Source organism: Eretmochelys imbricata, chromosome 16, assembly GCF_965152235.1.
Source record: "Eretmochelys imbricata isolate rEreImb1 chromosome 16, rEreImb1.hap1, whole genome shotgun sequence".
In the NCBI taxonomy this organism is placed as follows: Eukaryota; Metazoa; Chordata; order Testudines; family Cheloniidae; genus Eretmochelys; species Eretmochelys imbricata.
The window spans coordinates 8,222,363-8,237,466 of record NC_135587.1 but is presented as its reverse complement, the minus strand read 5'-3'; the positions used below and the strand labels follow the sequence as shown (position 1 = coordinate 8,237,466).

Genomic DNA, 15,104 nt, shown 5'->3' with positions numbered 1-15,104 from the left:
ATATGATAATAGCGTTTGGCTGGCCAGTGTGGAAGAGGTCAAACTGTTACTACTGGGTTAATAGAACGGCTGTCCTAGGATAGGGTCCTACAGATGTGTACATGCTGCCGTCTGCACCAAAAACTCCCCAAGGCTTACAGGAAAATTTGTCCAGGTTTTAAAGTAATTTGTGATTCTTAGTAAACCTGGCCCAAGACTTAAGGGTTGTTTAAAACAAAAAAACAAGATGACCCCTCAGTCTTGCAGCTCCAGTGCAGACAGTGCTTTCCTCACTGTTGTTCCAGGTTGGTGGGTCACTTAGTTCTGTTCAGTTACCTCTCAGGATTTGCCAAAGACAGCGAACAGAATTCATATCCTTTTGCTCCAGTATCACAGGCCTCTAGCATTTTGTCTCAGGTAAAATCTCGTTTAGCTATGGTAGTATTGCGGCTGTGAGCAGTTCTGACTTCGGCAAGTAGAGGGCAGTAATGTGCATGCCTTCATGCGCCCCTCACTCTGTCACGCTTGCGCCAGTTCATTACATTTTCCTTCGCTCTCTTCCAAGGGTGTATGGATTAAACAGAACACTGTATTCCCAAGCTGGCAGTGCCATACAAGGGAAAGGCTCGTTATTCCATGCGCTTGCTGGCTACAGTCCATAAACCCTTCATTATTTTGTTTGTGGAAAGCTGTTTTTTAAAAGTCACATCTGGGAGTCTGATCACACTGACCCCAAAGCAGTTAAGATTGTCCTACATGTCAAATTAGTTGATCATTGACTATTCCTGGTAAATAGGCCCAATGGCCTGTGATGGGATGTTAGATGGGGTGGGATCTGAGTTACTACAGGGAATTCTTTCCTGGGTGTCTGGCTGGTGAATCTTGCCCACATGCCCAGGGTTCAGCTGATCGCCATATTTGGGGTCAGGAAGGAATTTTCCTCCAGGGCAGATTGGAAGAGGCCCTGGGGGTTTTTCGCCTTCCTCTGCAGCATGGGGCATGGTCACTTGCTGGAGGATTCTCTGCATCTTGAAGTCTTTAAACCATGATTTGAGGACTTCAGTAGCTCAGACATAGATGAGAGGTTTATTGCAGGAGTAGGTGGGTGAGATTCTGTGGCCTGCCTTGTGCAGGAGGTCAGACTAGATGATCATAATGTTCCGTTCTGACCTTAAAGTCTATGAGTCTGTGAATCCTCCACAAAGGGCTTATTATACCATGCTGTAGAATGCAGTGAGACAACTCAAAAACAGGCACGGTAATTAACAAGATTTGTAGTGCCATTCAGAACAGCAGCTACTGTATTGACTATACATGTCCTTGCCTTTTCTTGTGGCCCCTTTCTATCACTAATGTCAGCACCAGTCAAATCTGCTTGTGCAAGAAGAAGTGGGGAATGAGAACTGAGACTACAAGATGCTCCTGAAGGGAGAGCTCCCTGTGGAATTGAAGTACTTGAACTTCAGTAGGGCTAGGAAGAGAGTCCTGTGTAGTCATCAATATGCCTCTGTAGAGAGAAATGGTGTAACAAATCACTGCTTACTGACCCATGCCTTTAAACATAGTTGAGATTCTGCAGTTCTCAGTGCTCATGTCTGCAATGATTGTTATTAAATGATTGGAGCTAGTCCAGTGCTGTAGCTGGAGTCACCTATTCAGCAACTAATGTGGATCTTAAATGAGTACATTATTCAGTGAATCACAGTGAGAGTTTGAGTGGTAGCTGTGTTAGTCTGTATCAGCAAAAACAACGAGGAGTCCTTGTGGCACCTGGTCTACACTGGGAGGGGGGCAGGGGGGATCGATCTAAGATACACAACTTCAGCTACGAGAATAGCGTAGCTGAAGTCAACATATCTTAGATCAACTTAGAATCACTTACTTTGCATCCTCGCGGCGCGGGATCAACTGTGGCCGCTCCCCCGTCGACTCCGCTTCCGCCTCTCGCCGTGGTGGAGTTCCGGAGTCGACGGCACAGCGATCGTGGATCGATTTATCGCGTCCACACTAGACACGATAAATAGATCCCCGATAGATCGATCACTACCCGCCGATCCGGTGGGTAGTGTAGATGTGGCCTAACAAATTTATTTGGACATAAGCTTTCATGGGCTAAAACCCACTTCATCGGATGAAAAAATACAGTAAGCAGTATATATGTTACAGCACATGAAAAGATGGGAGTTGCCTTACCAAGTGGGGGGTCTGCGCTAACAAGGCCAATTCAATCAAGGTGGATGTTGCCCCTTCCCAACAGTTGAGAAGAAGGTGTGAGTATCAACAGAGCGAAAATTACTTTTTATAGTGACCCAGCCACTCAGTGAGAGTTATTATAGCTTTCGGAATGATGTAGTAGTTCTCATATATATTAGACCAGGGATATTTTTATCCAGTATTTCCTTAGCTCTAAAAATGATCCAGTCTTTAAGAACCTGGCTGCAGTCTTTAACTCAATGACCTCCTGCATGTGATTGGCAGAGGCTGTCCAGACACAGCATACACCTTTCCCTCATTCTGTATTTACCGTCCGTTTATCTCAAACACTCGAGATCCATCCCATAAACAAAACTGCTCCAAGAACGTAAATGATGCTATCAGGTTGTACTCCTCTGGCTGCAGGTTTACTCCACAGTGTGGCAGCAATTCAGTGTCAAGACCTCAGACTCCTAGATGTCCTGCTAGGGGTTAAAGGTCGTGCCCATTTTCCAGTGGAAAGTTGATTTTGCTAGATACGCAATAAGGCTTTGGAAAATTCCCTGGGTGACTTTGTATCATGTTAATGTTGGTACGGCCTGTTATTATCGTTATTTAAATAGATACCTCTGCCACCAATACAGAAATAGTAGCAGGGGAGAAAATGAGTAGTTTGCTGCTGAGATTGGAAGGAAGGGAAGTGGATGATTAGGAGAAGTGGCAGGGGCTGGAGTGGCTGGTGCCCCCGACGGTGGCAGGTGTGATGTTGCATTTCCAGTTCCTCCCCATTCATTCCTCCAGAGCATCTGAACTCAGAGACTTGTCAAGTGTACGGGGCTTTATTTTTAAAATCTTCCTCTCTGGTTCTTTTTTGTCTAGTATGGCTGGATTGGACGGTGGAGCCGCTCCAAGAGGGGAACAGTTGGAGTCATGACCATAAGAGAAGCCTCAACCCAGATCACTTTCAAGATCAAAGAAAGGAGCACAGATCCTGAGAACGAGGTGACGCTGCGGTTGTACGGGCAAGCACACAGGGTCTACACCCACCAGTTCCTGTGCTATGGCACAGACCAGCTCCGGAAGCGGCTGCTGTTGAAAGCCATACAGGTGAGTGCAGCTCATGTGCTTCATGGCTGCTTCAGACCTATAATGTTAAATGTCTTAAGTTATAGTCCGTGTACATACATAGTCAGATAACATCAGACACCCTCTTTAATGCAGGAGCTTGCCTATGAGTACACAAGCACAGAGCATGTGTCACAAGCACTGGTTATACTCGTGTGCATAGAATGCGTGTCTGTGGCATGAACACAGGCATATATGCTTGGGCTTGGAAGGATTAGATTTTCATTGTTAAATGTTGATTTCACCGCACCCACACAAACCGACGAAAAAATATTTCCATCAATGCTCGTTGAAATGTACAGAAAGGGACAGTAAGAAAAACGCTGCTTAAGAACTTATGAGAGTTTGATTTAAGGATATTTACTTTGTATATTTGGATGTGGTGTTGGCAGTTTGTATTTTAAACAGCTATAAAGCTTTAACTTTTTTGAATCTCAACATCTACTGCTATTAAATAATTGTCTGCCCCCCCCCCACAATTTCCTGCAACTGAAAATTGAAATCAATAAAAATAGAAAAAATGCTTAAAAATAAACATCAATATTCTCCATCCAAATTATATATAAAAAATTAAATTCTGCCAAGTCTACATCTACTTCATGGCTGCTGAGCAATACGGGTACTGCATACATGGCTGGATGGACACTGGGTACCGTATGTATAAGTGACACACACAGAAGTTAAAAACCTCTCTGCTGCACCTGCCCTCGTTTTGGACCCAGATTTAACCCAGAGAGACCTGCTCTGCCCCACTTGCATTACGGTAGAGTAATGGGGTTCATAAACACTAGCTCCTGAATGACGGTGCCTGCAAAGGGCTCATCAGGAAATGAAGCTTCCAGCCCAAAATGCTAGTCCTAGGTATGGTACTACCCATTACCAGAGCATCTGAGCAGCGCCTCACAATCTTTAATGTATTTATCCTCAGAATGCCCCTGTGAGATAAAGCAGTGCATTCTCCCCATTGTACAGACAGGGGACTGAGGCACTGGGAGACTAAGTGAAATGCCCAGATGTTTGTGGCAGAGCAACAATTGAACTCCGGTCTCCCACAGCTCCGGCTAGTGGTCTAACCAATGGACCATTCTTCCTTTTGATTCACGCTAGAGAATCAGTGTGACGAGAGCTACAGCAGAGTGATTAACCAAATTCCCAGCCATGTCTCCCCAGTCTCAGAGGGATGAGAAGAGTTTGGGCATGGGGATCTCTTATCTTTAGGGCTGGACCTGACTGGTAGACTGAACATTCATCCCAAACTCAGACGGCCTGTTCTTGAAATTTTGATAAAAGTCTGACCTGTGAACATCCTTTACCTTCCCTGCATGTCTGCTTTGGGCTGGGAAGGGGAAGGTCAGATGAGCGTTATTTCTGGTCCAACAAGAAAGACCAGGAAACTTATAAAGGGCATGTTCTCTAAATTCTCACTACAAGTCCCGGTTCTGTAAGGTGCCAAACACTTGCAGCTTCACTGAAATCCACAGAAGGTGAAAACATTCAGTACCAAGTCCCAACTTTGCAGAGGGTTGGATAGTTTGGATGAGAATCTGAATGGCGGGGGCTTGGTTTATGCAAAACTTTTAAAATCCACCCTTTCTCTGTTATAAACCTGGTATGTTGAAACCAAATTCTCCTTAGTTTCATTTCAGAGTGGTAGCCTTGTTAGTCTGTACCAGCAGAAAGAACGAGGAGTACTTGTGGTACCTTAGAGACTAACAAATTTATTTGAGCATAAGCTTTTGTTGGTTAAAGCCCACTTCATCAGATGCATGCAGTGGAAAATACTGTACGAAGATAGATATATATATATATACATACAGATAACATGAAAAAATGAGGGTTGCCATACCAACTCTTAATGAGACCAATCAATTAAGGTGGGCTATCATCAGCAGGAGAAAAAAACTTTTGTAGTGACCATCAGGATGGCCCATTTCAAACAGTTGACAAGAAGGTGTGAATAACAGTAGGGGGAAAATTAGCATGGGGAAATAGTTTTTAGTTAGTGTAATGACTCATCCACTCCCAGTCTTTATTCAAGCCTAATTTAATGGTGTCCAGTTTGCAGATTAATTCCAGTTCTACTGTTTCTCGTTGGAGTCTGTTTTTGAAGGTTTTTGTTGCTGAATAATTGTGACTTTTAGGTCTGTAATTGAATGTCCAGGGAGGCTGAAGTGCTCTCCGACTGGTTTTTGAATGTTATCTTTCTTGACGTCTGATTTGTGTCCATTTATTCTTTTGCGTTGAGACTGTCCGGTTTGGCCAGTGTACATGGCAGAGGGGCATTGCTGGCACATGATGGCATATATCACATTGGTAGATGTGCAGGTGAATGAGCCTCTGATAGTGTGGCTGATGTGATTAGGTCCTATGATGGTGTCCCTTGAATAGATGTGTGGACAGAGTTGGCAACGGGCTTTGTTGCAAGGATAGGTTCCTGGGTTAGTGTTTTTGCTGTGTGGTGTGTGGTTGCTGGTGAGTATTTGCTTCAGGTTTGGGGGCTGTCTGTAAGCGAGGACTGGCCTGTCTCCCAAGATCTGTGAGAGTGAGGGTTCATCCTTCAGGATAGGTTGTAGATCCTTGATGATGCACTGGAGAGGTTTTAGTTGGGGGCTGAAGGTGATGGCTAGTGGCGTTCTGTTACTTTCTTTGTTGGGCCTGTCGTGTAGTAGGTGACTTCTGGGTACTCTTCTGGCTCTGTCAATCTGTCATGTGCCAGCAATGCCCCTCTGCCATGTACATTGGCCAAACTGGACAGTCTCAACGCAAAAGAATAAATGGATACAAATCAGACGTCAAGAATGATAACATACAAAAACCAGTCGGAGAACACTTCAGCCTCCCTGGACACTCAATTACAGATCTAAAGTCGCCATTATTCAGCAAAAAAACTTCAAAAACAGACTCCAACGAGAAACAGCAGAACTGGAATTAATCTGCAAACTGGACACCATTAAATTAGGCTTGAATAAAGACTGGGAGTGGATGAGTCATTACACTAACTAAAAACTATTTCCCCGTGCTAATTTTCCCCTACTGTTATTCACACCTTCTTGTCAACAGTTTGAAAAGGGCCATCCTGATTATCACTACAAAATTTTTTTTTCTCCGGCTGATAATAGCCCACCTTAATCGATTGATCTCGTTAAGAGTTGGTATGGCAGCCCCCATTTTTCATGTTCTCTGTGTCTATCTATCTATCTATCTATCTATCTATCTTCCTACTGTATTTTCCACTGCATGCATCTGATGAAGTGGGCTTTAGCCCACGAAAGCTTATGCTCAGATAAATTTGTTAGTTTCTAAGGTGCCACAAGTACTTCTCGTTCTTAGTTTCATTGTATTTTGTCTTTATTTGAAAAGTCCTGTTCAGACTCCAGCACTGCCTTTCGCTCTCTGTGCTCCTGTTTTATCCTCTCCCTCTAGGATGATGGCTACGTGAAATCTGTGTCTAATCCCTGCTGGCCTCTCTCCTATTTCCGGGAAGTGCGGTTCGGTTCTGTGCATACTGGGCCCTGCACTGGAAGTAACGCCTCTTTAAACATACCTACCTCTGAAGATGTGTTTCACGTAAATGGCTCCAGCAACTCTTCCGCCTGCAGGAGACTCATGGGAAGTTTGTTCGACGACTCCTTGTTCTGCGGCTTCTCACAGTGTTCTCCAAATGGAGTTTTCCAACCCAATATAACTAGATTTCAGGTAAGTTCTCCAGGACATTAAGGTGTGCTTTACGCATGGAGTTCTTAAGAGATGTACCCAGCTCAACATCTAATAAACTTTGTGAGATTGACTAGTATGTATTAGTTCTCTGTCCTCTGCTAGGTGGAACTGGAATTGCTCTGGGTAGTAAATATGTGCAGCACTGCCCTCTACTGGATGGAATGAGACCTATTCTAAGGTGTGTCATGGGCCCTCCACTAATAATAGCAACAGATTCTTTTTTAGCTTAAGTGGTAGGGGTCTCCCGTCAAGCCAAGAGAATCTGACGTGTACTGCCTTTTTGAGGTTCCAAACGATGATAACTTTCTGGTTAGTGACAATTCTCAAGTGTCTATGTGGGCATGGGTTTAATGAACCAGATATCCATCACGGGTGTCAGCCAGAGGATCTCCAGGTTAGAAGGCTTTGGCTTCAAGTGCTATGGTGGAACAGAGGCTTAGGCTGTCTGAGCCTGCAGTGAAGTACCAGGGTGCTGCGATTCTGGAGGCGCTGTCCTTTCTCATATCTGCTTATTGTTCAGGGGGAAGCTACAGATCCTCTGGCACATTCTAAACATACTGTAGGGAATTACTTTGATGTGCTGCCCAACATCCCCTCTCTGAACCACAGGTCCTTGTGTCCAGAGTTTTATGGGAGCCAGGGCTGAACATACGACTGCTGCAGCTATTGCACTGCTGGTACCTCACTCCGCTGTCCGCAAAGAGCGCTTGGAAAGTTTGAGGGTGAAAGGTGCTAGATGAGACCCGACTCTCTCCTGGGTGCTGCTCTGCATCTAGCAGCTCCAGCCACATCTTTACCATACAAACTACAAGGGAAAGTAATTCAACATAGTAGCTGGAGGATCAGATTAACTAGTTACCCTACTCCTGGCCCAGGGAGCCTCCACCAGACCTTTGGTGCAGGGGGGCACGTCGGAGGCATTTTGAGGCTATCAGGGCTGGGAAGAGGTGTGGCCAGCCAGGGCGGTTCTGCACCCCAGTTATTCCCTGTTGCAAGCCCCAGCCGGAGGTCTGGTGCTGAGGAGCTCAAGGGCTGCCCTAGTCCATGCTAAAGGCCAGAAAAGCAGCTTCCCAGAGACATTTCTATTGTTTGCCCCTTTGTTCAATAACCAGGTGTAATGAATTCTGCTTGATCTCCTGGTGCATGTCATGGAGACATACAGCTACCAAACAGAGACGTGCTGGGAGAGCGTCCTGGGAACATGCCATGTGTGCCCTCACGCTGCTGCCTTGCTTTATTCATTCTACAAACGGGCTGAATTTTCCAATGAGTATTTCTGCTGCTGTTCTAGGTGATTTCTGAGGCTCTGGATCTTGTGAAGAAGATGACACCCTCTACTGACCTGGGCCAGGCAGTCGACGTATTCTGTGGGCTGTCTATGGAAGAGGTGACTGTGAGCTAACCCACTTGTACCATGGGGATAAGTGAGGCAGGCAACGCTTTCAGGCAAAACCCGACTCAGACCTTCGGTTATCCTGAAAGTGCTGCGAGCAGGTGACCCCAGCCAAGGGGAGCTCGGGGGTTCTCTTGGGTGCTGGGTTAAGATCTAGCCCATTTCCAAAGCCGTGGGACTTTCAAGAAGTGGGATCCAGTCAATGCAAAAATACTCTAAACCTAGACTCTCTACACACCGTCAGTGGGCCAGATTGTGGTGTTTGTTACAATGGGGCTGAGCAGAGGGACTCCACTGGTGTCACTGAGAAGCAAGCCCAACTTATCTGTTACTTGGCTATTTGGTCTGATGCTCGTGTCAGTATGAGGTATTCTTGTCTCCATGGGTGCAGGCAGGGACTGTTTTGCCTCTTTGTCTACACAGCGCATGTGGCAGTCACCTGTCCATACACGGTACTGTGGGAATGGGTATAATGACCTAATGGATGAGCTTTTCCTTGTACACTTTGTAAAGCATTGCACACGCCCCTGCTCCATCTTAAGGCAGAGAGAGAAAGTACTAGGAGCAGACACACTCTCCAGCCTCCTCTGTGACAAGGGTGTTTCCAGCTTCTGAAAACAGCTGAATGTAACGAGTCCTGCTTGGTCTCCCTGGGCCAGATTTCTAAGGGCTGAACATCCACAATCAGGGCCAGGCTTTCCAAGGAGCTCCGCACCCAACTTCTGCACAACATGCTGAGCTCTTTTCAAAATCTGGCCGTGATTGTCCGTGCTTGAGCCCTTCTGACAATTCCAGCCATTTTGTGGATCCTCCTGGTAGAAATATTTCCACCTCATTGCTGACACCACCGAGATGTGGCTGGAATGGTTGGGTGGTTCAAGCTGGCTGGAGGTGCCATCTCGCTGTGAATGGGACTTATCATCAGGGAGTGCACATAGGCTCTTTTGTACCATATGTTTGGGATATCACTGTGAGATCCCAGGTTATAAAAAACTCCAAATCTCCGCAAATGTCAAACGTCATCCAATCTAAATTTTCCTGTTTTGTATTTTTCATTTTTATTAGCTTTGTGGTTTGTGGTTGCTCTGTGGCTTCCAAAGACTGCTCAGCATTGGAGAATAGGTACATTGTGCCGAACAAATAGGGTCCCTGACTTTGATATAATCTGTACAGTGTTGTGCAGAAGAGAGAGATCACCCATGGGAGCTGTGATCCAAGCTCCTCTCCCTGGGCTTCTCATTTAGTCAAATGCTCATTCCTTTGTATTAAGGAGTAGAAAGGGGATTTTAACTGGCCCTCCTGTATTTTACATACTTATGTCTCCTGTTACTCTTCTTTCCATACAAAACTATCCTCATCCTCTTGTTCCCTCCCACATGGAGCGCCCCATGACATGAGGTCCTTCAACACCCAGGGGGTCCATGGAGATCCTTCCATGGGGAATTCAAGAGATTTTTTTCTTTGAAAAGACAAACAAAAATGAAATGTAAAGTGATTTGGATGAAGGAGGGTCTCTCCCTTCCCTGCGGGTGAACTAAAAGTCTTCAGCTTAGCAGGCTGAAAGAAGCATTCACTTCATAGCCATAAATAAGACGCTTGAGAGCATTCCTGAGCATTGCTGCAATTCAGCAACTGGTGGCACAGAGCAACAAGGACTGGATTTTACCATATTAGGAGCATTCGGAAATGCAGTTAGTGAATATTTACTTGTCTAACTTCTTTTGCAAATGCTGTTAAGCTGAGCAAGAGGTTCCAGATGCGACCAGACAGTCTTGCTGATCACTGTTCCGTATCCACATTCATCTACCATCTAAGTACAAGGGGATTCCTGTTCGACTTGGACAGCTCTGGCCAGATTACATTCCAGGAGAAGGTCAGTAATGTGATGCTTTAGATAACAGATGTGTCTGTGGGGAGGTAGCTAACAGTGCCTGGGAGGGATATGTCCTCTCCCATGATCATTTTTGAGATATCTTACACGGATGCTGTCATTCCTGGCTGGCAGCAGTTCCTCCCAGGCAAAGGTGATGGGGAAAAATAGTGTGGATAAAATAAGAAATGAGTCCAAACGTTCAGAACCTGAGCTATGCAGCTATACCCCAGTGCTATATTTTTATAAAATAAAGTGACTGGTCTGACAAGCAGGACCATCAACTAAGCCACAGAAAGATGATCATCTCTGTCAGTCACTGTTGTGAAACTTGACAGACATCACGAATGAATGGGTCAAAATTCCAACCCTAACATTGAGCAACTAGTCCTCTATTAGAATGCAGTGTATCGTGGGGTGCAGGACACCATTCGAGGTGGTAGATCAGGGAAGGTGGCCTGGAGATAATTTAAAACTAAGGGCAAAAAGACATCTTCATGGTTTTCTGAGTTGAGAGATGGGCCTGAGTCAAAAAAAATCCCAGTCTGTTTCTGGTTTTTGAATGCCTTGCAAAGTTTGGGAGTGTTCACATCTGGAGAGCTAGTGTGGTCTGTTACAGAGCCGGGGGCCAGCTGTGAAATTTGGGTTCAGATTTTGAATAATCTGGGGGGCAGGGTTAGATTGGTTAGACACATCTTTTAAAAGAAAAGTCACATCCCTTCCCTTCCTGCCTTTGGCCAGGACTGGAAGCAGAAGTGCCCTTCAGAAACTAGTAATCTCCTGAGAAAGCCTGGTCTTTTGAGTCTTCTAACCCAATTTTGAGACCAGGATAAAATTAACTAAGCGTTGGGTCTGGGCATTGAGATATCTGTCTGAGCCTCCAGCCCTGGGCTTCACCTATCACTAGTCACCTGCCACGAACCCAGTCTTACTCTGTTGTTTTGTTTCATTAGGTTGGTAACATATCAGCTGGCTGGGCTCTTGGGTACATGCTGAATCTGACCAACACCATCCCAGAGGATAAGCCGAGCTCCCTAAAAGGGATTGAATATGGGATCTGGCCCTTGCTCTTCATCCTCTTTGTCCTGATGCTCACGGGCTCCTTCACACGCATCGCATACCGTGTGATGGCTAAGGACAATGGGCAGGATGACATTGTGGAAGAACTCTGACTGTTGTCCCAGGGGTTGTCAGCTCTCAGCAGAGGGCAATTACAGGACAGAGAGAATGAGAGCACACAAAGGAGTGGCCTGAAGAGACGAAGGTCTCTCCTGTGAGATTTCTGAGACTTGGTGGGCTTCTACTAGGCTTCAGCATTGCAAATAGAGATAGCAACTCTCATGCTGCAGGAAATCTGGGATTGCAGTTAGCTGGCAAGCTACACAATTTCCTGGACCCGTGGAATATGAGACGCTGCAGAGCTGTTGCATAGGTGTCAGAAAAAGCTCTTTAGTGTTTAATTTTTTTCATCCAATCACTTTTCCAAGAGACAAACAGCCAGATGGGGTTTCCAGAGTTCGGCATGGTGCTCAGCCAGCTGGGCCTCCCCCCAAGCCAGACTGGCTGTAAACATGTAGTTTACACTGATGCCATAGAAAGTGCCTGGTAACTAGCCCTGAATGCTGGGTACATGCTGGTAGTTGTTTTCTGTGGAGCTGAGGAGGCAGATCCCAGTGGAAGAGATTCGGATTTCAGTCACTCCTTGAGGTACTCTGGGGTATCTCCCTGGCAGTCAGTTACTTCGGATTTGCACCGTGGTGGCGGATAGCAGAATCAATTGGAAATCTGAAAATAATGGAAATCTGGCCTTGCGCTCTTTTGAAACTCTGGCCCACAGAGACCACAATCAGTAGCTTTTGCAGGAAAAATGGCTTCCTGAGCAAGCCTCAAAGCGAAGCGGCACACTAATACGACGATTGTCATCACAATGGAACCAGGACATTCCTGTCAATTCTAGAAGGGCAGAGTGATCAGATATGATCAGATTGTGAAAAGAATTTGCTGTACAAGGTGCTGTTCCCGCCCAGAAGAGCAGATCCTATGTCCACTGATTGGGAACTGAACGTCCTTAAAATTCAGCTGTAATGTAACTGCCAGTTCACAGTCATGTTCCAATTACGAAAGTAGCTTTTCAGTGTTGGTAGTAATTATCTGATTGTTTCAGCATCTTAGTTTTAACAAAGAAAATATCCATGCTCATCTTCCTGACAGCTTCCTCCTTTCTTGTTAGTGGGAATCTTCAAAAATGAATGATCTCTGTTTCTGGCTTTGGTGGTATTATGATGTGTATTGAGGTAGCACCTGGAGGTTTCAATCAATATCAGGGCCTCACTGTGCTAGCACTGTGAAAACACACAGAGTCAGCCCATCCCAAAGTTCTCGCAATCTAAGTACACAAGAAAGACAAAAGGTGGGAGGGGAAACTGAGGCCCAGAAGGTGAAATGACTTGCCCAAAATCATGCATCCAGTCAGTGGCAGAGCCAGGAATAGAAGCCAGATCTTCTGATTTCCAGTCCAATGACCTATCCATTAGACCAGGATTAAAGTTAAGCGGTTAGTTTATATTCCAACATCCAAATTTCCTTTGGAGGGCTGCAATGATACCTGAGCACTTCTAGTGTCGTGTGCTATTCCAGTATTCCTGGAACATGGTGCTTCTGGGAATGATGTCACATCGCTGGCCAATCATTGTCTCTGCTGCTTTACCATAATTCTTGGTACTAACCCTTCATACAGTGACATCAATCCTAGGAAGAAACGGTGGTTCTCTAGGTCAGTGGTTCTCAACTAGGGGTACGCAGAGGTCTTTCGGGGGTACATCAACTTGTCTAGATATTTGCCTAGTTTTACAACAGGCTACATGAAAAGCACTAGCGAAGTCAGTACCAACTAAAATTTCATACAATGACTTGTTTATACTGCTCCTATATGCTGTATACGGAAATGTGCTACAGTATTTATGTTCCAGTTGATTTATTTGATAATTCTATGGTAAAAATGAGAAATTCAGCAATTTTCAGTAACAATGAGCTGTGACACTTTTGTATTTTTATGTCTGAGTTTGTAAGCAAGTAGTTTTTAAGTGAGGTGAAACTTGGGGGTACGCAAGACAAATTAAACTCCTGAACGGGATACAGCAGTCTGGAAAGGTTGAGAGCCACTGCCCTAGGTAAAGCCATGGGTACTTTCAAACTCTTGTAAAAGAGCCCAGTGCTATTGAGGAAATTGCTTTCAAAGAAATGGAAAGGATAAAATAAAATAAAATGTAATCCTTCAACTAAAGACTTTAGAGTGTGATTTTCAAAACTGACTTGGCCAGATTCTTACAGGTATTTAGATGCCTGGGATTTAGGTGCCTAAATACCTTTAACAGTCAGGCCCTGAGTGACTTAAGAACACAAGCTCCAAAATTAAAAGCATTTGTGCTTCTAAGTCAGTCAGGGTACATCTACACTGCAATAAAAATCCTCTCCCTCCTCGCAGGGTTTCAGAGCCCAGGCTCCAGTGCAAGCCCGATCAACTACACTGCAATTTTTAGCCCCAAAGCCTGAGCCTCCTGAGCCCAAATCAGATGATCTGGGCCAGCCCAAACTGTGCTGCAGGTCTTTTTTTGCAGTGTAGACGTACCCTTTGGGTAACATTTTTTAAAAGTGTTAAGTGACATAAAAAGAAAAGGAGAACTTGCGGCACCTTAGAGACTAACCAATTTATTTGAGCATAAGCTTTCGTGAGTGAGAGAATATCTTTTATTGCCTTCTGTTAGTAAGAGGGACAAGGTTCTGAGCTACACAGAGCTCTTCTTGTTCATGAGGCCTGGTTGAGACTAGCACAGATTCCCTATTAGAACAACTTTTTATTAAAATTATACTTAGACATGCAACTCAAAAACAAAAAAAAAAGAGCAAACTGAAGGTTCCTACCTCAGCTTTCACTTGGCCCCCAGGTCTGCCCGCCCCGACACTCCACCTGTGGGCTTGAGAACAGCATGAGCTGCCCCAGAAATGTTTGAGCAGCCTTACTGTAACGTACATTTATGAACAATATTATGGGTGGGATTTTCAAAAGTCTCTAAGTGACTGAGGAGCCTAAGACCCATTTTCAAAAGTGAATTTCCATGGGATCCAGGCTCCTAAATACCTATATCCCTTCAGAAAATGGGGCTTAGGCTCCTATGTCACTTAATGACAGGTTTCAGAGTAGCGGCCATGTTAGTCTGTATTCGCAAAAAGAAAAGGAGGACTTGTGGCACCTTAGAGACTGACACATTTATTTGAGCATGAGCTTTTGTGAGCTACAGCTCACTTCATCCGACGATCTTTTTTCATCTTTTTTTTTTGTTTTTGAGTTGCATGTCTAAGTATAACTTTAATAAAAAGTTGTTCTAATAGGGAATCTGTGCTAGTCTCAACCAGGCCTCGTGAACAAGAAGAGCTCTGTGTAGCTCAGAACCTTGTCCCTCTTGCTAACAGAAGGCAATAAAAGATATTCTCTCACTCACGAAAGCGTATGCTCAAATAAATTGGTTAGTCTCTAAGGTGCCACAAGTACTCCTTTTCTTTTTGCGAATACAGACTAACACGGCTGCTACTCTGAAACCTGTCATTATGCAAGGCACTGCATTTAGCCGTATGGAGTGGAAATCTATCAACTTCATGAAAAAACTCATACAGATACAGACAGACATCATCTTCCTTTCCAAATGAAGTGAGCTGTAGCTCACAAAAGCTTATGCTCAAATAAATTGGTTAGTCTCTAAGGTGCCACAAGTACTCCTTTTCTTCTCACTCACATTGTGTCTCTCATATTCTGGGACCAATGCAGCTACA

General features: G+C 44.9%; 1 protein-coding gene across 1 annotated transcript in view; it reads left to right on the top strand.

Annotated features, from left to right (window-relative positions):
• Window positions 1-13,562, top strand: part of LOC144276035 (ectonucleoside triphosphate diphosphohydrolase 2-like) — a 30,091-nt gene extending 16,529 nt beyond the window's left edge. The window contains exons 5-9 of the mRNA XM_077835855.1: window positions 3,052-3,279; window positions 6,721-6,993; window positions 8,306-8,401; window positions 10,146-10,280; window positions 11,231-13,562. Coding sequence (XP_077691981.1) covers window positions 3,052-3,279; window positions 6,721-6,993; window positions 8,306-8,401; window positions 10,146-10,280; window positions 11,231-11,449 — 951 coding nt within the window. The 3' untranslated portion in view covers window positions 11,450-13,562. The remainder of the gene's footprint in view (window positions 1-3,051; window positions 3,280-6,720; window positions 6,994-8,305; window positions 8,402-10,145; window positions 10,281-11,230) is intronic.
• The last annotated feature ends 1,542 nt before the right edge of the window (window positions 13,563-15,104 follow it).